The sequence below is a fragment of the Homarus americanus genome, unplaced genomic scaffold (genome assembly GCF_018991925.1).
Source record: "Homarus americanus isolate GMGI-L3 unplaced genomic scaffold, GMGI_Hamer_2.0 scaffold3050, whole genome shotgun sequence".
In the NCBI taxonomy this organism is placed as follows: Eukaryota; Metazoa; Arthropoda; class Malacostraca; order Decapoda; family Nephropidae; genus Homarus; species Homarus americanus.
The window spans coordinates 28,698-56,478 of record NW_024724106.1 but is presented as its reverse complement, the minus strand read 5'-3'; the positions used below and the strand labels follow the sequence as shown (position 1 = coordinate 56,478).

The window sequence follows — 27,781 nt, the reverse complement described above, 5'->3', positions numbered from 1 at the left end:
TTCCAGAAACTAATACTGTTTACTCTACTGCCGGAAATCCTATATCAATGTTATTTTGGCTAAGTTTAATTTAGTAATTGTCCTATTTATAGTCATACAATTTTTTTTACGTTAAATCGATCTCCCTTTGTGTGTATATGCCGACACTGTTTATGAAAGTACTGAAGCATTGTGAACCTGTACGACTAATCTACTGAATAATTATTATTATATCTTAAACTACTGTCTTGCCTCTGCTCCCATGACCCCACTAACCTTCCTGAGCACACACTTGGATGATAACCTGGGAAATCCTGCATATATCATCAACAACACAGAAAAATAACACAAGGATGATAATAACTATAATAAATGATGAAAACAGTTATATTAATAGCAACAGAAGAAAGTTATTCATACATAGTTAAGAATAGATTAGAAAAACGCAGGGAATTATCAACACTGTGAGGCGTCCCTAGCAACGACCTTGTGTCCTTAACAACCACTATCTGTACGAGGCCAGCCGATGATATATTGTCTTATAAAACATCTTTGTGGTTGGTAGATAACTCCAATTTAACTACATGGTAAGTATTTGTGTGGGTATGTAAAGATTCAGTGGTTAAGAGAAGGATGGGATTGTACTGGGTATAATAAACTTGTGTTCAGTGAGGCCACCAGTAGCAAAGATTTCACCTGAGGGTTATTAGTCAGGTAGTAGAGACGGTAAGAAGTTTATTTACAGTTCTATTTCAGTTTATTCAGTGGATTAACTTAAGGTGAGATAAATTTGCATGTTAGTGATTGAGGGAATTAACTATTTTAAGGGAAGCTGCATTGATATTTGCCTGAAAACCATAAATTATCTCCAGAAGTGTATTTATTTATTTTTCTTTACCCTACATCACTACCTGCTTACCTTCATCTCTTCTATGACTGATTAAAACCACATCTGAATTATGGCAGATTTTAGTGGGTGTACTACTGAGCCGATTATCACTTAGTGGTTCACTCCTGCTGAAACCAAAGGTAAGGGATGGTTTTGTCAGGGTAATAGTCTGGAACACTTGTACAGGTGAACCACCAACTTTACAATATTTTTCTCTTGAAGACAAACTTATTTTTTGCCCCAAGAAAATCACCAAAATTGATAAGGAATAGTTATTTTCATTTTCTGTTTTGATAACTTTTATCGTCTGAACTTTATAAAACCTTAATCTACTTTACCTTACTTTTTTCTTTTATCCTCTTCACCACTGATCGGCTCGTTAGCCACTCGGGCGATCGGTCATGTCTCTGTTACACACTGTTGGCAAGTACTGAGCATGCACCAGCTCCTGAATGTACCTGAACTTCAGCTCATTGTCAACATACACACCTAGGTCCTTTTCACATTCAGTCTCAAATAGTGCCGTTTTTTCATCCCGTTGGGACATATGATACGCCTCCTTACCGTTGGTACGTCTCAGGTGCATCCTCTTACACTTCGTGACATTGAATCTCAACAGCCATTTCTTTGACCATTCTTGGAACCCACAGAGATCCTTCTGCAGCTCTTCACAGTCCGCATGGTTCTTGATTTCCCAAAATAACTTGGCATCATCGGCAAACATTTGTATGGAGGAGTGTACAACATCAGGCATGTCCCACTAATGCCATTTACATTGTTTACATGATAACTGAGTCATACACAGGAATGTTTCCATATACTGGAACACTTTCAGTAACTGCTACATATGTGATTTATATTTTTTTGCTAAAACTTAATGGAAATTCTTAATGGAAGAAAACTTCTTTATTACATTTAGGAGGATTTGTAACTTTCATAATTTTGTTTTTACAATTTAACGATGTCATATTGACATCTTTATATTTTATAATTTGTTGTAGATAACATGAACCAGCCAGACCTGCCTAATATACTTATCTCAGGATTAGTCAACAGGTAAAGCACAATTTGGGTGTTCTCGGGAGACAGAAGGTATTTGCTAGAAACAGAGTCTAGGGATAAAATTATAAAAGTTGCAATTCTCCATCTTTTGGGGAATATTCTAAAGATAAAAAAGAAGTTTTCTTCTATAGAAAGTTTTCATGAAATTTCTGGTTAACACGAGAAATTGTTCCAGAGACTTGCAGGTTAGGTTAGATAACTGTGTAAGTAAGTTTCTCAGACCACTCATAGTTACACTGTCTACTATTACAGATTTTTCTGGCTGGATCGAGAAGAGAGATTCTAATTTTGGGGGAATATTTTGCCCCAAATCTGATTTTGGTCTAAGTAGATTTGAAAGGTTACTATTATCTGTTCTCAAAATGATTCATTGCTGCTCTATCAAAGAAAATGGAACAACACTGAGAGAGTATTTTGACATAGTAAATTAAAAATCTGTAACTCATTATCTGAACCTTCATTAAAGAAACTAATAGAGTCAACATTTAGGTCCAAATATTCCTCTGTAGAAAAAACTCGGACAGAATATAGGTCTGCATTACCATATTTTAAAATGAGCTTTGTGCTGTTTTGATATTGTTACAAAACAAGAAACACTATAGTAATCCATTTTGGTGTAAATGCTGGAAAGTTACATTTCAACAATAAAATAATAATTGATAATAGGCTTTTCCTACAGAAAATAGTTTTGTAAAATAATAAAAATTAATTTAAATTATAATTTTTAACTGCACTATGCATTTTTACAAGCTAAGTTTTTGCATAGTTTTTCAGAAAGGATTTTCATCGCATCAAAATTATTTACCACAGTAGTAGTTGAAGTGTACATTCCTGTGTTTTTCCGTAGATAATCGGATACTTCTGTGACGACAAACCCATCTCAAGACAGTAGGGCAGAATGGGGCGGAAAGTGGTGGTGGCTGCAAGCTGCCTGAATCAGTGGGCCATGGACTTTCAGGGTAACATGGAACGTATCGTTGACTCTATCCAGCAGGCAAAGACGGCCGGAGCCATGTATAGGAGTGGCCCTGAGCTGGAGATAACGTAAGTTTATATTTAGCAAAGCTTATACAGTATAGGTTAATTTTTGTATTGAAAAACCCTAAATGATTACTACAGTACAGTAATTTATTTTCAAGGATGTGCAGTAAACAGGAACCTAAAAATCAGTAGGAATAAAGTCTGATCATATTATTGTGATGAACATTTATGATCAGACTTTATTCCTGCTGATTTTTAGGTTCCTGTTTATTGCGCACCCTGAAATATCGTAATCATTTAGGGTTCTCATATAAAAAAATGACTAGTTACGAAATTAGAACAATCTTTTTATTGTGTTACAGGATGGCTAGAATTAAGAGTAAACAGATTCTCCTTTCATTTACTTTTATTCATTTTCTCTAACAGCTATAACAGAGTGTGTTCTGCTGTAGTGTTCCCCCTCCACAACAAGATGCCAAGTTATTCTTCTGATTTTCACTATCACTTCACATAGCTCACAATCATCCATCACCCAACTATCTAGTACTGTAAACTGTACTGTACTGTACTGTTTTAGTACTCAAAATTATTTTCATTCGATGATATTATTTAATGCTTTGCTTTTGTTTTGTACCAAACAAATTATGGGATGTATCTCAACAGAAATCAATGAATTTGCCATTTGTCATAAAAGGGATTTCAGTATTAGTCGCTGTTTGTGATCAAGGTGATGCTGTGTCTTGTCTTCCTCTGGAGTTGTGTTCTCTATCACCAAGCAACTGATGGTGGCTGGAACAACACTTCACAACATGTGAACATTTTAGTCCAGGAGACAGCCACTGAATTACAGCTTTGTTGATTCAACTGGGTGAGATGACTGCTTGTAACAAGAACATTGTCAACATGAATAATGTTCTGATGCTAATCAGTAGTTATTGTAAAAACATCTCATAAGTCACTCAGTCTTTTCCTTCTGATGATGTGCTTCATTCCTTCATTTAGTAGTAAGGTACATATATATTACAGTGAAATCCAAGAACCTGATACTTGACAGAGAAGTTGAGAGAGTTGTAAATAAAAATTTTTACTGCATGTTAACATCAAAATGTTGTGGATATTTTCAGAGGCTACAGCTGTGCTGACCACCACTATGAGAGCGACACACTCCTGCACTCCTGGGAGGTGGTGGCTGAGTTGCTCCAACATCCATCATGTACAGATATTATGATTGATGTTGGCCTCCCAGTCATGCATAAGAACACCACTTATAACTGCAGACTGGTCTTCCTCAACAGGTGAAAGTCGTTTTATTTTTTCAAGTAGAATTTGAATTCAGTTTACTGTAGTAGATTGATCTTACAATTATTTGTCATATGTCTTTTCTGTTATTCAAATCTAAAGTATTTAGCTTGGCTTTGGTCCAAGGAGACCTGTGTATAATATGCCATCAAGTCTGTGGGTCTCGAGTGAGGCTTTAACGCTAAACATTGATGGCTTACACTCATATATGGTTAGTAGATCTCTGTCATCACAACTGTTGCCCTTAGAAATGGGAAATTAAATGTGAGTTTCACCAAAGGGCTCTTGGTGCTGCACATTTGTCCTTCATTGGCTGCATCAGATTTCCAGTAACAACCCAGAGTCTCTTCTAGAAACAGTTGTTTTCTGAAGAACTCTGTTTTATGACAGACCAAAAGGTGCCTACACCCACTTTATAATACTGTACCTGTATTAGGAGATATAGGTACAGTACTGTATACTTTATATATGGGTAAGCCACACAACTGCATTATTTATAGAATAAGGTGAATTCTAGCCTCAATTTAATTCAAAATGCAAATGTTAATGTAGTTTAGTTGTGTTGATGATCTGATTGCCTGTTTTATTTGGTAACTGTTTGTAACAGCAACTATACTCTCACACTAATGACTGAGGAGCTCTGAGACTCAAAGTTTACATAAACTCAGGCCATTGTTTTAAGATATTTTAGTATGTTTTTACCCAGTAGGGTTTCTGGTCCTGAGGTGAGAATATCCAATTTTAGTCTGACACTCATGTTATAGGAAGCATTATTAGGGATGTTGGTGGGTGGCACAGATTAGATATTTCCTTGTGAGGTAATATGCCTGCACAGGGTATTTTAAGTTCACCAAGGATTGTCTGCCTTTCTTTCACAGCAGAACATAGGGGCTGGTTTACAAAATAGACTTGCTAATACAGTACTGTATTGTATCCTCCAGTTATTGTAGTGAAACAAGATACATGAGTACTGTACTGTGTAACTTGTGTGGATCCAGACCACATGGGTGAGATATGTCCACAAAGAAAGGTGTTTAAACTGGCAGGTCCTTAATGTTTAGGGTTTATTCCAAGACTCTTTCCTCTGATGGCATCTCAGAGGAAAATTTCAAGTTTGACTCAGCTTTCTCCAAGGTAGATTATATTCTTGTCATTAACTGGTTATTTAACTTGTATTTTAAAATTGAATATAGATATCTCTTAGTGATTTTGAGTTAAGATCATTTGTGATTTTAAGTAAATTTGTTCAGCTGAGCCACAGAGGCAAGTTGTGTGTTTGATTGACTCACACTCACCACAACCATTGGATTTCTTGGTCAGGATTTTATTGTGTTGACAGGATTTGGGGTAATGCTCTGCTTTATGGAGTATATTTTGCTGCTGACTCACTTTGTAGGAGGAGAGTAACTTTGTTTCTTAGTGATGACATGTGTGAGTGTGTGTGTGTAGACTGCAGCCCAAAAGATACAAGACGTTAATATTTTAATAAGGAAATTGGAGGCAAAGGGGTTCTGTTTCTGGTTCATATGTTGAAGAGAGACCAGCTCACCCTCAACCCCAGGTCATTATATTCATTTGAGGAATGGTCTTGGTGGTAGTGTAGCAGACCCATCTTCATGAACAGATGTAGCAGCTTCAGTCTCCATTGAGGGCTTGAACCTGGAAGTGAGTAAATCTTTGAGACAATCAGAATAAAAAGAGTATGGAGATAGTATTGCCATTTTTAACTTGTTCCTTCCTTCAGATGTTATTACTGTCCTGTATACAGAAGAGTTGGGTTGTGGAAAGACCCCACTCTGAGGGCTAGGGTTGTGACAGGAGATAAGTGCCAGATGTAACTGTAGAGGGTTAGGTTATGCTACAATCTGTTAATTTGATGAAAGAAATTATAAGTCTCCTTGTGCCATCTTCTCTTTCATGATAATTATATTGACAAAGATGTAAATACTGTACATATATTTACAAGAGTTAATTATAGTCGTGAATACTAAGAGTCTTTCTGAATGAGCAAGAAAGGGGTAAGTTGCCAAATATTAATACTTCTCAGTCTCGTTTATATGTAATACTGTACCAAGGCTTCACATTATCCACGGAATTACCCCCCAAAATTCACTGCTTATACTATATTTGGTTTTGTTCGTTCAGGAAAATTCTACTGATCCGTCCAAAATTAACTCTGTGTGACGACGGTAACTACAGGGAGACCCGGTGGTTCACTGCCTGGCGTAAGGTGAGACTTAATGTTTGTATAGTAAACTCTCTCAGTACGGACTTCTCAATACAGCACCAAATATTCCCAATAATAGTCTTCCCAATATCAGATGCTCCCCATAGCAAACTTCTCAATACCAGATACAGTCCATGCTTCACTTTAACAACTAATTGGTCCCTCAAAAACGGTCGTCAAAGTGAAAATCGTTAATGTGGTGAGTATAGTTTATTGCTGAATGGGTCAACTGGTACCAGCCCTCAGACACTTTCAACCCCACAAAGAATTACAACCACTTATTCACACACATTAATGCTGCATGTAGAGTTAACAACTAATAATAACTATCCTTTAGACACTCGTTGAACTGCTTAATGAGACTGTTTGCTGTCATCCAAGGCAGGAGAGTGGTGTTAGTGCCCCTGCCCCCACACTGTGTTGCTTCCCCAGCACCACCACCAACTGATCCTTCAGTCTCAAAGCCTGTGAAGTCTAGTGGTAAATCATCTAACAGATCACACAGGTCAATCTTGAACATTATCATCAACAGTGCTGTCATCTCTGTCTCTACCACAGGTAGAGAGGTTACACAACACAGTCACAGATAAGTGAGTAGGTTACACTGCACCTGTTCACACGCTGATCAAAACAAACCACCCCGCTCGCTGACTCCATAAAAATGGTTGTCCAGAGTGACTATCAACTTGAGCTACTGATCGTTATTGTGTTGAAATGTATCATTAATGTGTTGAGGTGTAGCATTTCATTACTTTTGTTATTGTGATGAATCATTAATGTGAAACTCGTTAAAGTGAAGTGTGTACAGCACTGTATTCCCAATAATGGACTTCTCAATACCAGATGCTCCCATTAACAGATGTCTTTTTGACTGGTATGATTAGTGGACTTGGCCGGTGATCCGGAGATGGGAACATTGTCTGTTATTGACCATAGAGTCAGTTAGTGCATGTTGGAACTTGCTAGAATCAGTACAGCTGATAATGTTTACAGGACGAAGCCAAACAACATACTGAGGCTGGTGCGTAACTATACAGTACACAGACTTATGTAAGCTACACTTACTAATATTTCCTCTTAGCACAGTCTATTAAAAAATCACCTAATAAATATATTTCATTAATTACTATTTTCAATGGAAATCATCAGACATTAAGATTCTTTAATATATAGTGTTGATAGTACAGTGGCAACACATACACCTCTCACTACTGTGTCCCAGATTCACTCCCTGGCTCAGGACAAATGTGAGAAGGTGTTATCCAGTGTGACCCTTCCAAACATGGCAGGATTTCTTCAGTTCTTACAGTCACTTCCTGAACTAACACTGGGTAATAAGGGCAATAACAAAGAACAGACCAACTATCTGAAGGGCTAGTAGACTGACAAATGATGAAATGATAAATAAAATATACTGTACCAATATCTGGATATTGGTGCAGTAGTTGAAGCGTTTGTTCATTTTAGACACAGTGTAGACACCGCACAGCCACACCAAGTTTACGTATGTTACACGCACTAATATTTCCTCTGAGCACATTCATAAAAAAACTTACAGTAGTGTACTGTACTAATATATTTCATATACTGTATTTAGACTTAAGAATTGGCCTCCACCTGGCACTGAAGGTCATAAATAATAGACTTTAGGAGTACTATATTGAAGGTGTGGAGTTGTTTTCACATTGATCTTCACTTTATGCCTCACCAGCTATGAAACCTTCTGTCCATCAGTTATTTCCTTTAAATACAGCTCAAGGTCTTATACAGTACAGTACTATAGTCTTGTGTAGTACAGTACTGTACTCCCATTATTAGTCTAACACCAAGATTTTCTCATAGTAAGCTGCTGTGTCCTTCCAGATTCGTCAAGTGGAGGATTACTACCTTCCAAGGATGATCAGTAGACTAACAGGACAGGTGACGGTCCCATTTGGTGATGCAGTTATTGCCACCAGAGACACATGTATTGGATATGAAATTTGTGAAGAACTTTGGAATCCAGAGAGGTAGGTTTATTGCTTCTTGTGATAATATGAGACCTAGTTCTGTTAACTCTTAAACCCTTGTGTCTGGGATCCACTCTGAGCTGAATAAAATGGTCTGGCATTAGTAAAAACAAAAATTAAAAGTGGCAGCCCCTATTGTGAAGGGGTTAAGTTATTTTTTTTTATACTGATTAGCCCACCCGGGCACAGGTCACTGACTCACATCGGGGCCTGGGAGCGATAATGTAATAATAATAATAATAATAATAATTCATAGCAAATATATTTTATAATCATAAATAAAAATAAATAAAAACATAATATAATAATAATTAAAATATTAATTATTATAATAATAATAATAATAATAATAGCAACACTGTATTAATAATAATAATAAAGAACCATAAAGAAATACAAAAATGAAAAAAGATCAAAAGTGAGAAACAATACTGTATATGTATATTGTGTTGTCAATAGTATGAGAAACAATTGAGACCCTGCAATTGTGTGTAAATGAGGCAGAAAGTCAGATCAGCAACCTGGGACTTGGTCACAATTTTTGTGATGCCATATGGCAGCAGGATCTACCATTAGACAAAACATTATGCTTCCAATATCTTGGTTGAGGTGAGAGAATTTTGTCATTTGTCATTTGTCTTCTGTGGGTCATGTGATATTGAGAATGGTCACAAGTTCAACTCCCACCCATGATAGAGCACCAGGTTCCCTCCCTTATGTCCATAGTAGTAAATAAATACAGTACATGCTTGGATGCACTTGTAGACAGTGAAACAATGCTCCACTGACTTAACAATAAAGTAATCAGAGAAAGTGTGGACCAACAATTTGATTAAGGAGTATCTGGCAAAGAGAAGAAATAATAATGGTAATTATGGACCAAGAAAAAGAACATGATATTAAGTAAATAAAAGAATTATGTAGGGATTATCAATATATAATTTGTTCATGAAAAATAGTAGAATCTTGTCAGCAATAGGGCAACACTGACTCCCATTGAAAGAGATATATTATGGACGAGTTATGTTAGCGTGATTATTTAATTTTTTCCTGAATGGGTTAGTGACAGAGGTGAAAGTAAGAGTGACTGATGGGGTGTTTGTTTGGTGATGACAGCAGTGATATGGGATGTAAGTGTGGGGTGAGTCAGCTGCTGTTTAAAGATGACATGTCTCTGGTGGGCAGTTTGGAAGATGATTTGGAATTGTTAGTTAGTTTGAAATGTGGACAGTAGAAGAAGAAAGTTGACACTAAGTGTGTACAGTGCAAAGAAAAAGTAAACAGTCAATTGTACAGTACAAAGAGAAAGTTAACAATGTGTACAGTACAAAGAGAGAGTTGACAGGGTGTGTACAGTACAAAGAGAGAGTTGACAGGGTGTGTACAGTACAAAGAGAGAGTTGACAGACAGTGTGTACAGTACAGATTTTGAGATCATAATTTGGTTCTATAATGTTACAGTTCTCACATTCCGATGTCTCTTGACGGGGTGGAGATAATCGTGAATGGCTCGGGTTCGTACACGGAGATACGCAAGGGCTACGTGTCCCGGGACCTCATCAAATCTGCAACGGCCAAGAGCGGAGGATGTTACTTGTTCAGTAATCTGAGAGGATGTGATGGTGAGGCTTAATATTTGTCTGTTACATTGTTGGTAACCTGACATGTACAGATATGATTGATTTATAACTAATAATACTGTTTTTCATCCTATTATATGTTGGAAGCACAAAAAGGGAAGAAAAAAAACGCCCCTTAATACAAAGAAAACCCTGAGAAAATATGTTAAAATTCCAATCCCTCCTCGGCTAATGATCCTCAAGTATAGGGGGTCCCCGGGTTAAGAACGAGTTCCATTCCTGAGGACATTCTTAAGTCGGAAATGTATGTAAGTCGGAACACATACCCTATGCGCACTATATCATAGCCCGAGTCCTTTTATATACTGTACAGTAGACCCTTGCCATTCGAGAGGGATAGGTTCCAAGAAATGGAGCGAATTGGCAAAACTGCGAATAGCAACTTATGCTGCCTTAGTGCACTACTGTATACCTGTACCAAACAACTGACCAGCTGCAGCAGCACTGATCCCCTCTTTTAACTTATCTAAAAATAAAACTTTCTTTTTCAGGGTCATCACTGACTTCTGCCTTTTACATTTCACTCTACTATCACTGACATAGGCAGTGTTTTAGAGGCCATTTCACACAGAAACACTAAAGTTTTGAGACAACAACATGAGATGCTGTGTGGGGTGACTCGTTGTGCTGTGGGAAAAGGCTTGCAATCTAGCCACCATAGCCACCATCTGCTTACTGCAAATCGTCGAAATCATGAATCGCAAACTCGCGAATGGCAAAGGTCTACTGTATCTTGAATCACTTAATTTAAGAGAAAAGAAGAAATTGAATGACAAAATACAGTAAAGGAAATTGAAGATTAACATTTACATTGAAACCTGGAGCTGGCTTGTGTGTAGAGATGGGCATTTGTAGGAGTGACAGAGGCTTTATTGGGATGGTTGAACTGAAACTTTCTTCTTTTTGTCAATCTCTCTGCATCATTGTAGATATTCAGTAATACCTCGATGAATCTTGGTGAATCTTGCTGTGTTAGTATCTTGCTGTTCAAATTTAAACAATCCTTTCAATAAGCCTGAAACCATCTGCCATTTCTTTTATAATGAATGCCTTTGGTTCTGGAGTTTCACTTTCCTACATCCTCGGACAAAATTTGCTTCTCTAGTTCAATCAGGTCTTCATTGCTTAATTCTTCAGCATGAGACTCAAGCAACTGTGTGACATCATCCTCATAAATATCAAGCTAGAGTTGGTTCCCAAGATCTACCACTGTTTGTGTCACTTCCTAACATCATTTTCAAAGCCCTGAAAACATGGACAAGCTGTGGGCAGTGTTTTTCCAAACACCATTTGCCCTTACCTTGAACTGATTTAAACCAGCCCCTACTAGCAACAAAAATCTTTCTCATCACTTTCACCACCTCATTTAGCCTTCAAGTCAGCGTGCAAGCTTCTCACTTTTTCCTGAATCAAGGCTAGACTTTGAGGCAAATCCTGTTGATTTTGACCTTCCACCCATATCACTAACAATCTTTCCATTTCAATTAACAGTCCACATCTTTGTTTTGTTATCACAATTGAATGCATTGGTGCAGATCCTTTTATATATTCAAGAATTTTCTGCTTGTCTTTCAAAATTGTTCTACTGAAGCCCAACACTTTACCAATGACTGAAGGTGTTTTGCCTTGTTCAGAACGTTTAATTACATCAACTTTCACTTCCATTGTAATTGTTTTCCTTTTCTTGGATACACTACTATCACTTGCATCAGGTTTGCATGTAGGGGCCATGATGAGGGAAAAAAAGAGTTAATAAGCAAAAAACTACAGTTTGCACTTGATCACGTGCATTAACCAGCAGCTGGTCATTTCAAGTACGTGATCGCCGATGTTTACTATCTCTGGTCTTTCATGTACTGGAACGTTTTCCAAATACAGCTCCTCCCCGACTTTCGACTTAAGACCACCCGCACTTACGACCTGCCTCAGTCGTGCCAAAATTTTTTCAAATTACGTATTTTCAAGCCCCAACATCAGTACACAGCTACTCAAGCTCTAAAGAAGTAGTGAGAATCCTCCGGTCAGATCACAACACAAAATCTCCCAATAGATCAGCTTTTGTTAAATTTTATCATGTAGCTGAGGAGTTGAAGATGTGATGTGGACCTGGTGTGGTGTTTAAGGCAGATCACATCTCAAGTCCTATACAGTAACAGTAATCATCATCATATATGAACATATTTCTGTAGATAGTAAACATTCTCAAGATCTATTATATGCCCCAAGTGTACAGACATAAATGTAACTCTTATTTTTTCCTATTTTTAATCAACAGGTGATCGAGTATATTTTTCTGGAGACTCGATGATCGGTCTTAATGGGAAGATCGTGGCCCGTGCAACTCCGTACAGCTTGGTGGAGGTGGAGGTGGTGACTGCAACAATTGACTTGGAATCCATTCGCTGCTATCGTTCATTATTTCGAAGCAGGTGCCTCCATGCGTCTCAGAGCCAAGTTTATCCTCGTGTTCAGGTATATTGTCTTTTGCTTTTGTGTGTCTCTCCTTATTAAAATATAAAGGAAAAAGAAAGGATACTCAAATGAATACTGAATTAATTTAGAGACTTCTTGTAATCTTTCTCATCTCTTCACTATTAGAGTCTTTCATAACTTTTATTGGTGTAATCTTTTATAAGTGTTCACTCGGAAAAGACTCATAATATGGAAGTACTGTAGAAGGTTGTTTTTACTTTTATTAACACCCTCAGTGAAAACAGACTCGGCCCAAACTGTACCGTATATGGTGACTTTAAGCTAGTCTTGTTTTGTATATAATGAATCTTTCCACAAAGTGTTAAATAGCTTGCTTTATTCTGTTATATGATTACTGTATATTAATATTAATACAGACATGCAGGAGGGGATAATAGTTAACTAAAATTACATATATTATCAAGGGTTATCAAATGTGGTGTCATATGTATAAATATCGTTAGGCTATTTCTTGTTAGTTGACACTGAACAGAAGTATCAGTTTCTACAATATTTGTGCTGTATGTTTATTAATGAAAATTGGGTTCCAGGGAATATCGTCATGGTTAATTAAATATACTGTGTTAATATATTGTAGAGATTATGATCCGGTAATTTCTTTGATGTAAATAAATTGGAGAATTAGTGAAGGCTGTCAGGTTATCAATCATTATTCCGTACACTCACTCCAAAAGGTATCTTAAAGGATGGATTTGATGAATTTCAAAATGAACACTACGACGCCTTTTGTTTCAGTAGGGTTGTCAAAATCCTTTATCCGTTGTGTCTTATTGTCTGACACAAAATCATTTAAGATACAGTACTGTATATGTACTCTCGATTTAACAGAATCTGATGTAATATAACGAACTCTCGATTTAGTGGAAGGATTTTTCTTTTATTTTTCACTCAATTAAGTGAACTACAGGATTTGTTCACTAAATCGAGATTGATTCCGTTAATACGCTCACACCTACAGAGACACCTCAGACACATGATATGTACATGCAGGTAGAAACATTAGAAACATTATTCTTGGCTTACCTTAAACTAGGGGGTTCAGTGATTGTTTTAAATTTTTTCTATAATTTCTAAAAAAATTTCCAATTGATAGCTGCACACTTTTGACATTCTCCCCCACACCACTTCCTCTCTGAGACTTCTAAGAGACTTTCGGCATGATGTCTAAGCACAGTAGTTAGTTGACTGAGAGGTAGACCGAAAGGTAGCAGTGAACAACACACTCGGTGGCAGCAGGACCCAGACTGAGCAGATGTAAATAAACTCCACGCTCCAAGCGACGCATTTGGTGCGGAATTTAACAGAATCATGCTCGATTTAGTGAACTAGTTTGCTAAATCGATTGAAAATAACGGAAAGTTCAATTGAGCGGAAATTTCAATTTAATGGAAAGGGGTGGTTCAAATTAGTTTGTTAAATTGAGAAAATACTATATTTTTAGGGTTGAGTTTACAGTAAAGTCTTCCCATAAATTATTTACTGATAACATTCATTGACACAGTATTAATGAAACAAATACTCTAGTAGGATTTGCAGCTCACTGATGGTCATAAAAGTATTGGGGAAGGAGGAAGTGAGGGAGGGAGGAGAGTTGGCAGTGATATGCTGTGAACAGAAGTCTGGTATAAAAGAAATTTTGGGTAGAAAGTCTACACTATACAAACAATTTTGGTTTTTATGAAGCCAATTTAAATGAGAACAGCCTGTACTTCTGACTCCTCCATCAGTATTCCTTATTGTTTGTATTATATTATACCCCATCCATCATTGCATCTGCCTTTTTCAAACAAATTATTTAAATGTTCCTTTTCTGTACACACCTTCATGCTGTTCTCTATACCTCACATCTGATATGGTCATTCATTTAAGATTATACTCAGGGTCACTTTACCACAGTATTGTCTTCTTGCCAACCATTATTTTATGTTACATGATAAAATATATATTGAAGTTATTGTACAGATATTTTGTGTAACTCCTGACAGGTGAACTTCGCCTTGTCCAGTGATGAAGACATATTCCTGCCCTTGTGTTCACCGATAGAATGTAATAGTCCTTTACCAGAGGAAGAAATCCTTTATGGGCCAGCTTGTTGGTTATGGGACTACCTCCGACGGTCTGGCCAGGGGGGATTCCTTCTTCCATTATCAGGAGGTGTTGACTCGTCTGCCACAGCGACTATTGTCTATTCCATGTGTCATATGGTGGTTCAGGCTGTTGCTAATGGTGAAGAGAAGGTATGAAAAATACTGATCCTTGCAAATAATCCTGTGTAACCTCTACAAGTACAGTACAGTCATCACTTTTCAACACTCACTGATGACACAAAAGACACGTTGGTATTCTAGATTTTCTGACACGACTTAAATACTGAAGACAAGCTGATGACACCACAGGTTTGTCCTAATAAGCATGATATCCTGAATTACCAACTTAACTTAGATGTATAAGTGGAATTATAGATAATAGTACAGTACAGTATATAGGCAGATACTATACCAAGGATTTTTTTAACCACTTGTGTACATCGTTTCCTCTCTGCTGAATAAAAATTGTCTGGCGTTAGTCAAAACATATAAAAGAGATGTCCTCATAGTGAAGGGGTTAAGAAAGAGGTTTCTATACATGGTAAGAGTAAGACTAGTATGGAAATACAAGTAATCTGAATTTAAACACTGCTGTCCTTAATTGGTCAGGTGTTGGAAGACGTCCGACGCATAGTGTCGCAAACTGACTATGTTCCTCGAGATCGTCGAGAACTCTGTGGCAGACTTTTCCACACTGTCTACATGGCTACAGAAAACTCATCATCGGAGACAAAGGCTCGAGCAAGGCTTCTCTCTCAGCAGATTGGAAGGTAAATTTGTTCTTTCATTGTATGCCGGGTAAGCTGTATCAAGCTTTGCAGTAAGGCATTTTGTCGAATCATCCGTTTGTGTATGACATTTACAAGCTTCTTCAGACAATCAAATATCCCCTTTTCTTTGGTTATCCATGACCTGAGTTGAATCCCAGTTATTGTATGCAAATGTCTGTTGTTTTATAGATGTTCAGTTTAAAGAATAAAAAAATAACAGACTCACAAACTCCTGCTTCTCATCACAGAGTTGACCCCCAAGCAGTAAAGGTACAAGAAACTAATGTGACTGAACATTTTGTACACCATTAAATTGTTTATCCCTGGACCTGCAGATAACCATCAGCTGTGATGTTAGTCTGAAAATTTGATAAACTTTTATTTTTATAATGCAGGGAGGCCAGAATTAAGAGTAGATACCCATGTACATTCTCCCTTCATTCATTCATTGTCTTTCACTTATTCTTACTCTTGTAATAGAATGTGTTGTGTTATAGTGCTGTACTCCCTTCTTTCAATAAGGCTTCAACTACCTACAATATTTGGCTAACCCTTCATTTCACTAAGTCAGCATCACCCACCACCACACTTCCTGCCTTATCCCAAAACCACTTGATGTTATGCCTTGGTTCACACACACACACACACACACACACATTGCTTTGCTGCACCCCGTCACTCTTCTTTGCTTTCTTCATGCCATCTACTCATCCTTCTTCTTGCTCTTCCCCCTTCCTTTAAACCTCTGAATAACAAACACTTTTTCACCACATGTTTCACTCTCCATCCTCCACAAATACTGGTACCTTCTGAGCAGTCCCTCATACTGTACACTCCCTACCTGTCTCTCTCTTTCACAGTAATTATCATCTTTCAATAGGAAGTTAATCATCCTATGATACTGGAGAAGATTTGGGAGCTGTTTTGCAAGAAAAATAAGATACTGAGATATTGTAGATAACACACATATCAGGCTCTGTCCATCAATGTGTGGAGGCATTTTCTTGGTGTGACCCGACTGCAGTTCAACCATTGATGGAAAGAGCATCATCTATGTGTTGTGAACATAAACATAAGGCTGGCAGGGGATTTTTGGCAAACTTTTGATGTTGACTACACTGTGAGCACATAACTGATGGGCCTTTTAAAATAAGTGGATTAGGGAAGCATAGCCAGCAATCATTAAAAACAAATTGAATATTGTAGCTTTATATGCAGTATATATATACATGGCTTCATGATAATTTTTTATCCATATCTGGGGGGGATTAAGATCTGGGGTTACAGTAACTTGCAACAATTAAAAATGATAAGGGAGAGCATTGCAGGACAAATGTAGAAGACAACAGGAAAGGGCCAGGAGAATGAGTAGAAAAAATCTATGAATATTTGCCCATATCTTCAGCATGCATGTTTACAAAGTGATCCTTAGTCTCATTGTTAAATTTTCCAAACACTTCAAACGTTTTTATATAAATTTTACTCCTTTTTTCCCAGCTACCACATACCAATAACAATTGACAGTATGGTATCAGCTGCCCTGGGTATATTCAGTGCTGCCACAGGTTTCATCCCAAAGTTTCGAGTGCGTGGAGGAACTACAAGAGAAAATGTTGCTCTACAGAATGTGCAGGCACGACTTCGCATGGTGCTAGCTTATCTCTTTGCTCAGGTAAGATAATCAGTATTTATTTATAAACTAAATACTCCTGTACCAGTAGATTCCACATACTTTCTTCTATATGATGAAGGGACTTACATTGAACCTCCTTCATCCATGATAGTCTGTACAAAATATCTTGTTGTCAGTACTGTACTGTACACCCTTCACACTTATGTTCTCCTTCAGTATGTCCTGCCATATCTAATTGATTTTGTGAAGATATACAGACTCAATAATAGTTAAAGAGGCCAATGTCTTGATGAAAATGTAACATCTTCCCCTTTTGTGACCTTTGAACCTGTTAATGGTAGTATGGAAGGCCTATGGTCTGAGCAGTAGATCTGGTTACCGACCCTTTTTTTTGCCAACAATCAATTAAAGCCAGGAAAGAGCTGATGACTCCATAATACTTATTGTGAATTATTGTTATCTACTCCTTAAGTGCTGATAACCTCATCTATCCATGCCACCATCCCCTCAGTGACAAGTTGACTGCATAATGGGTATGTTTCTATGGTCTTATCACAGAATATTTAGCCTTTTTTGTAATGTTTTGTGAATGTTATTTTACAAATTGACTGAAGAAGTATCAGACAGAATCTGTGCTCGGGTGAATAAGGTGTTGGAGGAGGGAGAAAATAAATAAAATGATGTTGCAGATGGATTTGAAGAAGACAAGCCCCTTATTTGGTGCCAGCTGTGGAAGGAGGGTGTATAGTGGAAGGAGGGTGTATAGTATAAGGAAAGTTAGTCAGTTAGATAATAATTAACAGATTAACCCTGGCAAACACTAATGGTGCAATCAAAGGGCTCAATGATCACCTTCTAGTACGCTGCCTTTTGTTACAAGACTTGCCCGTCCACACGCTCTACCAAGAAAATTAAAATTATTATATAACCCCTAATATTTGACACCTCTGGGACTCCCTGACCCACAGTGCCAACAGGTGACTGACTGACCCCGAGGATATGACCACAACTACTGTACATAATTATCTTCTTTCTCTTCTTCTGCACCGTTATGAGTTATTAAAGAGTTTATATATTATGTATTGCTTAATGTAATTCAAGTTAAACTTATAGAGACTTCCCATAACCACCTACCATAGATGTTAATATGACAGGTTATAAATTTGTGCCTCTTTTCTTATACATACCTACAGGCTAAACCTAATTCACAAGAGGCTCTCTAACTGATTTTTTGTTTTGTATTGGTACACATTTTCCCACAGACTCCCATTGTAAAAGTGAGATCTTACAAAACAATTCCCTTTAATGTCTTAGAATGGTATAAAATGCTATAAATATGTTTTTAATTAATATTTATAAAGTACATAATGATTGTAAGACAATAATAAACTTATTAAGTGAAATACAGTACAGTAATAATTTCATAACTGTGTTTACTGAGTAACCAGACAAAATTGTAACAAAGTGATCAGTATGTAACACTAGGTCAGCATACAGTAGACCCTCGCCAACTGCAGATTTACCATCCTTGTATCCACAATTATCACTCTGTATACCATTTCACCAACCACAGCATTTAGTTTAATGTATCCACGGATTATCTTGGCGTCTTTATCCCTCTGCAGTCTAATATATTCCTCCATAAATGTGAGGAATAAATAAAAATAATATTAATAAATAAAAGAAAAGAAAAATTACTGCTTTGCATTTCTCAGTCATTTCACTTAGGAGACAGGAGCACACTCCCCCAGACACACAATTGTGTGCTAACTCCCACAACATAAAAAATGTTCATTCTCTTATATGTTTTTACCTTATGATAATCATTTATATTTATTTTTTTGCACAGCTTGACCTAGTGTAGGAGGAGACCGAGATCTCCTCCCGCTTCCCCTCTTTTCCTCCCAGGATCCCCACTGTTAGCAAACAAACACAAAAAATGCATTATTTTAGTATATTTTCATTATTACTAATAAAAACTTTTTTCATAGCTTGAGGATTTTTGCTCATAAATCAAGTTTGTGACCTTTTTTTGTGTAACTGTGAAATTTCATAAATAAAAGTTTCTTAAATTCAGGTCTGCCTGTATTAAGAACAAATGCTTTCAGTTTGTATTATGGACATTTTATTTTCCAGTTGATGCTGTGGGTGAGGGGAAGACAAGGTGGACTACTTGTTCTGGGGTCTGCTAATGTGGATGAAGCATTGCGAGGATACATGACTAAATATGACTGCAGTTCTGCTGACATTAATCCTATTGGTGGGTTTTCCAAAGCTGACCTCAGGAGATTTCTGCTTCTGGCCAAAGAAAGGCAAGTTTATACACTAGTCACTTAAATGTACAGTCTCTCCTCGACTTACGACGGGGTTCCGTCCCGACGACCAGGTCGTAAGTTGAAAAGGCGAAAATAATACATAGACATTCTAAAATGGGTGTCTCTTTTTCTTCTCAGCACCACGAGAACTCTCACTTTTACGCTTACCAGCCATTTTAAAGGGAGTTACAAACAAAAATTTTGTCAGTACACAGCACGATCACTGACGTCGGGACTCGAAAATACGTAATGTGAAAAATATTTTATATGACCATGGCCGTCGTATGTCCAGGTTGTCGTAAGTCAAATATGTTGTAAGTCGAGGAGAGACTGTATATGTATTAAATATAATTATTGTATTATGATTAATTGTATATCTTAACACCTTCCTGAGTTGACTTGTATTACCAGTCAAGGTTTGAGAACTCAAAGATCCTTATCACTGGTGGCTGAAGCTACTTGAGTACTGTAGTTAGTGTAAACCTCCTCTGTTGCCACTATTGTACTGTATAGCCATTAAAAAGGGGTCTTGGAGCCATCTATTGCCACTAATGACTGAAGGGTAAAGTTTAGCTGTCACACTAACAAGATACAGTACTATTGTGTCATCAAGTCAGCCCTTACATCCCATCACCTCTACCTCATATTAAGAGCTAAGTAGAACTCTGTCCCTTCAAGCATTTTATCAAAGATTAGCCTATAGCAATGCATCCTTAGGTATTAAAATTAGTTGTTGAGGGCCTGGTGTTCAACCATTTGACTCTGGTTTTGGTTGTGACTATGTGAGTTGCTTGATCCATGTTTGGTTATGAATTTGGATTTCAAGATCAACTCCTTATTTTTATATTGGATACTGTATTAATATTCTTGAAGGAACTTTTATTATTATATAGTATTAGTCACTCATACTTACACCCTTATGACCAGCATAATTCTCATAATTTATGTCTGCAACTTAATACTGTGTTTATGATCTAGTTACTGTTGAGTATGAGAACATATATATACAGGTATATATATATATATATTTTTTTTTTTTCATCATCCTTAACATGTTTTACAGACTGAACCTTCCTGTTTTGGGTGACATCATAGGAGCTCCACCCACAGCAGAACTTGAGCCACTAAATGAGGGAGAATTGGTACAGACAGATGAAGCTGATATGGGAATGACATACGATGAATTGTCCATGTACGGAAAGCTGCGAAAAGTTGAATGTTGTGGTCCTTTCTCCATGTTTGGCAAGCTGGTCCACCTGTGGTCTGACTGCTGCACTCCAAAAGAAGTATGTCAAGTCTTGTATACTTTGTTTTATCCAGAAATATAGATTAAAAATTTCCCTGATGGGTATTACAGCAAATTCCCATTCTAATGAAACAACTTTTCTCTCTCTCTATCTCTCTCTCTCTCTCTCTCTCTCTCAATAAGAATGTGGTACCAATCATCCATTGTGTTCAAGCCAGCTTGGTGTTAGTTCTTTGTTGTATTACTCCACTTGTGACTCTAACTGAACCTGTATTACCTACTGCTGTACTGTGTATGGGGGCTCTCTCTGTGGAATAAAAGTGTTGTCCCCAGGGATTAATACACCTTGAGACTACCACTCACTGCCAGCCCCTTATATACCAGTAGGTTAGTGTCTCACTGAACATATTGCATTATCAAACAATTAATCAGAGTACCGTCCTCATATCTGATGACCCAGTTTTTAATTTCTTTCATCCATCCCAGTTTCTGCTTTCCCCTGACCCTCCTACCCTCAAGTTTGCCCATTAATATTTCTGTTATTATCCTCTCATCCCTACGTATATGACCAAAGTATCTCTTTTTTTTTATTTTTCTGTACATTTCAAGTATTTCTCTTGAAGTTTTTGCTAATCTTAATACTGTACTTCATTTATTTTCCTATCAGTGTAGCTTATTCTTAGCATTACTTCTTTCTGGTGTCTGCTGAAAGTGTCCATGCATAAGACCCATACGAAAGCCTTTCAGTAACCTTTTCTTAAATTGAAGTTAATATCTCATTTCATTAGGTGTTTTAGATTATTAAATGCTGTTTTTGCTTGCCCTATTCTTGTTTTGATTTCTTCTGTACATATACCATCACAGCTAATGTTACTTTACAAATACTCAAAAATTTTCACTTGTTTAAGTTTCCTTTGCCTAACCTAATTTTTTTTTTTTTTTTCAATTTGTAAACAACCATTACTTTCGTCTTAACAGCATTAACTCTTAAACCATATCTTTCACTTTTTTTCCCCAATCTATTAATAAATGAATTTTTTTAATGTCTCTTAACTGTCTGTGATAAGATAAGTATCATCTGCATAGCATACAGTATTTGATATTACTTTACCATTAATGTTTAATCCTTCATTATCACTTATAACTTATCACATTAAGAGTTCTGAATAAATATTATACAATGGAGAGAGAACACAGCCTTGTCTTACTCCCTGTCTAACTGTGAACCAATTTGCAAGTTCATCATTTACTAACACTATAGTTTCCTGTTGCCAGTAAAGATTCTTTAAAATTCTAATATCTCCTTCATTGATGTCTATTTTTTACAAGATCTCTATAAACTTATTGTACTTTACCTTATCAAAAGCTGTTTCAAAATCAACAAAGCAGATACAGGTATACAAATTTCTTTGGGTCTCTGAAGCCTTTTCACTCAAAATTGTCAAATCAAATACAGCTTCTCTAGTTCCTTTTACCTTTCTAAATTCATTTTGCTCTTCAGATAACTCACTTTCTTTTCTAAATTTTATTTTATTTAAAATTATATTTTATAAACTTTACAGGCATAACTTATTTAGTTTAGAACAATAAGCTTAATATTGTCATGCCTGCAAAGTTAGTCATCCTGTACAGTTTACAGAACACAGAAGGACACTTGTATGTTATTCTTTATTCCTCAGGTAGCAGAGAAGGTCAAGGTGTTCTTCAGGTTTTATAGTGTCAACCGCCACAAGATGACAGTATTAACACCGGCCTATCATGCCGAGACGTATTCCCCCGACGACCACCGCTTTGATCACCGCCAGTTCCTCTACAACTATCGCTGGCTCTGGCAATTCAGGGCTATTGATAGAGCAGTAAGTCAAAACTATACCTTTATTATTCCATATTGTGGATTTATGACTGTCAGATACTGTAGTTAATGCACAGGTTAGCTAGATACTAGGAGTAGAAAGCACTAAATCAGAACTAAAAGAGGTTATTATACCATTATATTTAAGGAGATATGTTGCTAAAATTGTTGTGTTAATGTGTGTGTGTCAGGTGAAAGCTTCATGTAGATACTGGTAAACACTGGATGAGAGGCAGTGATGAGGTGAGATAAGTGAGTGGTGAAGGATATTGCACGTCTCTGCTCTGGGTGAGGTAAATCCATCGTTTTATCACTGAATGGAGTAGAAAAGGCTGCCTGTGATGATGGTGGTGAGTCAGATGATGAATAACATTGTGGTGAATAAAATGGTACATTTTTACTTGTGTACAAAGAAATGAATATTCCCTTTATGTGTTTGCCCTTAGGAAAAGTATTTCTTTTACCTGTATTGTATAAATGTTTGTGTCTACACACACACAAAAAAACACATACGTAGAAATAAATAATAATGGGAAATTTTCTCACAAATAATCATAAACAAATTTATTAAAAATGTGACCCTCAAGTCCTTGCTGGATATATTATGTAAGTAACCCTGAATATGTGCCATGGTCAAGAACCTCTTATCTCTGTAAAACACTATTGACCATATAGAACTTTTATCATGACTATTTGTTGCATTGTTCTTCAGGTAGAAAGACTGGAGAATGGAAGGAGTCGAGAAGAGCAAGTCGAACGAAGTAGTTCCATGCGCTCCAACAAAGACAGTCGGTCGTCTTCATTCACACGGCCCTCATCGCGCTCATCCAATAACTCACTCACAGGATCTACAGGTATGGTGTAGTTATCAATTGAGTCTTGGTTTCATTACTTAACATTGCATTAAAAGAATACAGACAACTTCAGGGACTTGTGTAGTGCCTTTAGTGTATATTATAGAATCAAGTTCATATACCTTTGTGAGATCAATCTATTTGCAGTCACCATTATCAACATCAGGTACTCAAGGATACTGTATTTATAAAAACAGCAACTACCTGGATATATAACTTAATGAGAAATAGAATTATAACTCAGAGGTTTTCAAAATTAACTGGGCATATGTGGTGCAGTGCATGAGTATATTTACACACATATTCAACTTACAGGGAGTGAGTCACATCGTCGAGGTGTGGAAGTAACAACTGGTCCAGCCATTCAAGATGCACACACTGTACATGTCTGCACTACTGAGAATGCATGTAATCCCATCCAAGTGACTGTACCACAGGACAGTGATCAACCTGAAGATGGGAATGTGTGTTTGACCTCCCCTCATCGATCATCTGGTGAGTCTGACCGGAAACGTCGTGGGTCAGCGTCCATCATCGACACGATCCCTGGACTTGTTGCACAGAAAATAAGTCATTGCAGGGATTTTACTCCTGCCTCCCTTCAACAACACACTACAACAATACAACTCTAATGAGATCCTAGATAAATTGTGATTTATTTATGTACAAATAAATTAAAAGGAGTAATAATGGGATTGTCATGTTAAGTCAGTGGCTGTAGTTTATGGTCTATAGTACAGGTAACCTTTATGTTCTTTATCATAAAATCTGCTCACGCTGTACTTTTGCTATTTAGGCAATTGTGGTTTTAAGAATTTCATCGAGAGATACAAGAACATTTATTTTTCTTCTTAAACATAAAAGTCTACACACACACTGTATTGTTATAAAATTCAAAATTTCTCTTTTTTTTATTCATCTGGGAACCAAAAGCCAAGCTTATAAGGATTCCATATGATGGGAAAACGAAGATAAAACATACCCGGTACTAAGTTATTGTTTGTGTTCAACAGTGTGTGAGATGTCATTTTCCTGTCACCACACAGTAACCAGTAACCTAGTCAGATCCGAATGTGATTTGTTTCTCTTCAATCATTACACTTTGCATGGTCTCACAGTCACTGCCATATAATAATAGTCATGCTGTAGTAGAACTTCTCATGTTTCCACACCCTCAGGACTGATTGTGTGGCAAACTTAACGATTTTGTGAACTAATAATTGCCTTCTGACATGAACCTAAAAGAGTAGGTATGTACAGTGGGGTATGCTGTAACGAATCTAATTGGTTCTAGAACCTCGTTCGTTATAGGATTAATCCGTTCCAGGGCCCCAAATACAACCACTTAACACTGAAAAATTTCTGTGGAAATTGTAAAAAATACAGTACTTTATCTTACCTTAGTGTTGTTAGCATGCAGGACAGGAGGCAGAGGAGGAGGGGGGAGGAGAGAATTATGGAGAAGAGGTGGAAGGAGAGGAGTCATCCTTCCTAGCCCTCTTTGGTGACTGTCTCACAGGCACTTTGTCTGTTTATTTATAATTTCTTTCTTAGTTTCAAGGGTTATTAGCTTTCTCACTCGCTTTTGACGATTCATTGTTACAATTGTACACTTGTATAACAAAATAGTTATAAAAATAACACAAATTCCCACATCAAAAGACGAAATTTCAACAAGTTCAGTGGTGCACTGACTACACAATGAACCAATATGGCGCCTGACGCTCTTTATTTGAGCCGCGGTACAACAATATTCATGCGCCAGACGAAATAGTCCTGTATTCATCCGCTTTCGTTGTAGGAGTTGCGTTCGTTATAGCATTCTCAATTTTATAGGTAAAACCGTTCGTTATAGGAATATTCGTAGTAGAATCCGTTCGTTATAGCATACCCCACTGTATACAGGAACAGTACTACAGAATACTCATACAGTATACAGTACATGAACCCAAAGACTGTAAACACAAATTATCACTTAAATAGAATAACTTTATGATATGAACCACTAACACAAAGAGCCCAAAATTTAAACACGAGCAAAAGGTTAGAAATATTTATCGATATACAAAGTAATACAGTACATGCATTTAAATTCATACTCCACATTGAAGGAAATGAAGCACATACACAAAGGTGTCCTGAAAGACTTGTGTGGTGGGGAAGGAGAGGGAGGAACATGACTATGAGAGGTATTTAGGAATAGAATCAGTGGTTTTAGAGGACTCACACTCACCATAATGCTTTAATGTAACCTTAAATGAGTTAAACTAATGCCAGAACAGAGCAGCTCAGCACTCATAGTTGCAACGTTGTTCTTAGAATGCCATAACAGCTTAACAAATGGTTCTCATCCATTATTTTTTTTAAATATATTTTTGACACTTTTGTCAAGTAACATTACCAATGTTTTGAGTTTTTATGGTTACTTATTTAGTTTTGTTGGAAAAAGCAATGTACAGTTGCCTCCACATGAGTGTACCACAGCCTGGGAGTGTGTCAGAGCTCGGGTTTGAGATGTGGCAATGCATCGCCATTGTCAGGGCTGAATGAATTGACATGAAACAGTGAAGATACCCTGTTTGCATGGCCACACATCAATGTTGAAAAACACTTTTTGCATAGATGCTTTATTTGTTTATGTTATATACAGTAGCATTGTTGCGTAGCCATGGCAGAGTGACTTAAGACTGAACTACTGGGAACCGTCAAACAGGGTAATCCACAGTTTCAAGATCATGACTATGGTGCCGTGTTACCTCATCTTGTACCTGTGCCCTCACACACACACACACACACACACACACACACACACACACACACACACACACACACACACACACACACACACACACTGCCAGGCTGTGGTATGTTCAAGTGAAGGCAACTGTACTTGTACCACATTTCTTAGTAAAGATAACAGTTTGGTGATGTTGTGGTGGAGCGTGGTGATGAGTGAGCCTGAGAGGTTGTACTTTAAGTTGACACTGTACAGGTCAGCCTCTCTAACCCATCAACCTCAGGACCATAGACTTTTTTTAAACCACAGAAGGTCAAGTAAAGTCAGATGAAAAAATTGTTTTACTCTACTGATACATGAATTATAGTTACAGTACACATTAATAAAAAGTAGAACAGGTACAGTAATGCCCCAAATTACAATGGCGATGTTTCCACCAATTTACCATATAAGTTGAATTGACTTGCCTTAGGTTTTTAATGCCCATTCACTTAACCCCCTGGCGGACATATCCCATGATAGTTGCTGGACGGAGGGTCACGTCTTTCTGGATACACCCCCACAACCATTGCAATACCTGGTATATTTCTTGCAGGACAAATTTATATTTCCTTTGCTTTGTTTCACTAAACATCTTTGTGGAGGTTTTTGGCAACTGCTCTGAGGCAGTGTAGGCATCTCAGAAACATGTTTCTCAGTACTGGAAGGACAATGGCTGAGTCAAGAGTTATATCTTTTACTCATGTGAGTTCCCCACAGAGACAGAAATTGACTCCATTATTTTTGACACGGGAGACAAGGATGACCCTCCCAAGTACAGTACAGGTATAGTGACATTGGAGACATTCCTCAAGATTTTACTTGTGAATCTGTACATAGAGGTAATTGAAATAAATTATTTTTAATATTATTTTTGAAACACATCTTCAGTGCTTCATATTATCACCCATAATGTAAGTTATATAATATTTATCCCTGTTTGGAATCAAGAGTTTACGTTCTATAAGACGATGAGACTCAAATGGTTTTACAATTATATTTACCTGGCCAGTGGTCATGACTGCAATCACCATCCACAAAGGGTTGATGCTGTAAATTGAAGATACATTTTTGGCCCCAAAATTATATTACTATTTTCCTAAAAAATGTAACTTTAATGTACAAAATAGAGCAAATAATGCAATGATAACCACCATCATGAACAAACATCTTTTCAATACAGAGGATTAGTGTCGAACTGTACAAGTTAATTACATTGAGAACAGGAGCCAGTGCCAGCTAATGGCCACTGTCGGCAGCGGTGAAAACCATTACTGACCCTCCCCTTCCTGTGTTAGTCTTCAAAACATAGTTGAAGGAGGGTGAGTCCTGCATCCCACTTTATTCCTAATGTATCCCAATAAAAGTGACTAAACTTGACTTAATGAGTTTATTTTCTTACTAACTAAAACACCAATGAACACTAGACTCAGGAACACCAGAAGCTGACGCACCATTCTGGGAACACCAGACACGGCAGCAGATGCCACACTGCCACCCTCACTTGACAATCCCACACGGACATAAACGAATACAGTGACCCCTCGTTTAACGAACACCTCGGTTAACGTAATTTCGATTAACGAACTGCCTTCCATAAGGATCTTCAATTCGGTTAACGAAAAAAAATTCGGTTAACGAAGTTCTTACGAACCGACCTCAACATGTT

General features: G+C 37.2%; 1 protein-coding gene across 4 annotated transcripts; it reads left to right on the top strand.

Annotated features, from left to right (window-relative positions):
• The first annotated feature begins 471 nt into the window (after positions 1–471).
• LOC121864056 (glutamine-dependent NAD(+) synthetase-like) lies at positions 472–27,492 on the top strand. Of its 4 annotated transcripts, XR_006088541.1 has the most exons (16): positions 472–566; positions 2,778–2,974; positions 4,036–4,206; positions 6,356–6,440; positions 8,301–8,446; positions 9,908–10,068; positions 12,362–12,558; positions 14,565–14,816; positions 15,276–15,436; positions 16,934–17,108; positions 19,206–19,381; positions 20,448–20,670; positions 22,310–22,486; positions 23,195–23,336; positions 23,652–24,586; positions 25,242–27,492. XR_006088541.1 is itself a non-coding variant. In XM_042362953.1 (15 exons), the coding sequence occupies exons 2-15, from the start codon at positions 2,829–2,831 to the stop codon at positions 23,966–23,968; spliced, it is 2,529 nt and encodes an 842-aa protein (XP_042218887.1). In that variant the 5' UTR covers positions 472–566; positions 2,778–2,828; the 3' UTR covers positions 23,969–24,702. The 4 variants fall into 4 exon arrangements, 3 of the variants coding, with proteins under 3 accessions (XP_042218887.1, XP_042218888.1, XP_042218889.1); XM_042362953.1 differs by lacking the exon at positions 25,242–27,492 and having other exon boundaries at positions 23,652–24,702; XM_042362954.1 differs by lacking the exons at positions 472–566; positions 25,242–27,492 and adding an exon at positions 607–758 and having other exon boundaries at positions 23,652–24,702.
• The last annotated feature ends 289 nt before the right edge of the window (positions 27,493–27,781 follow it).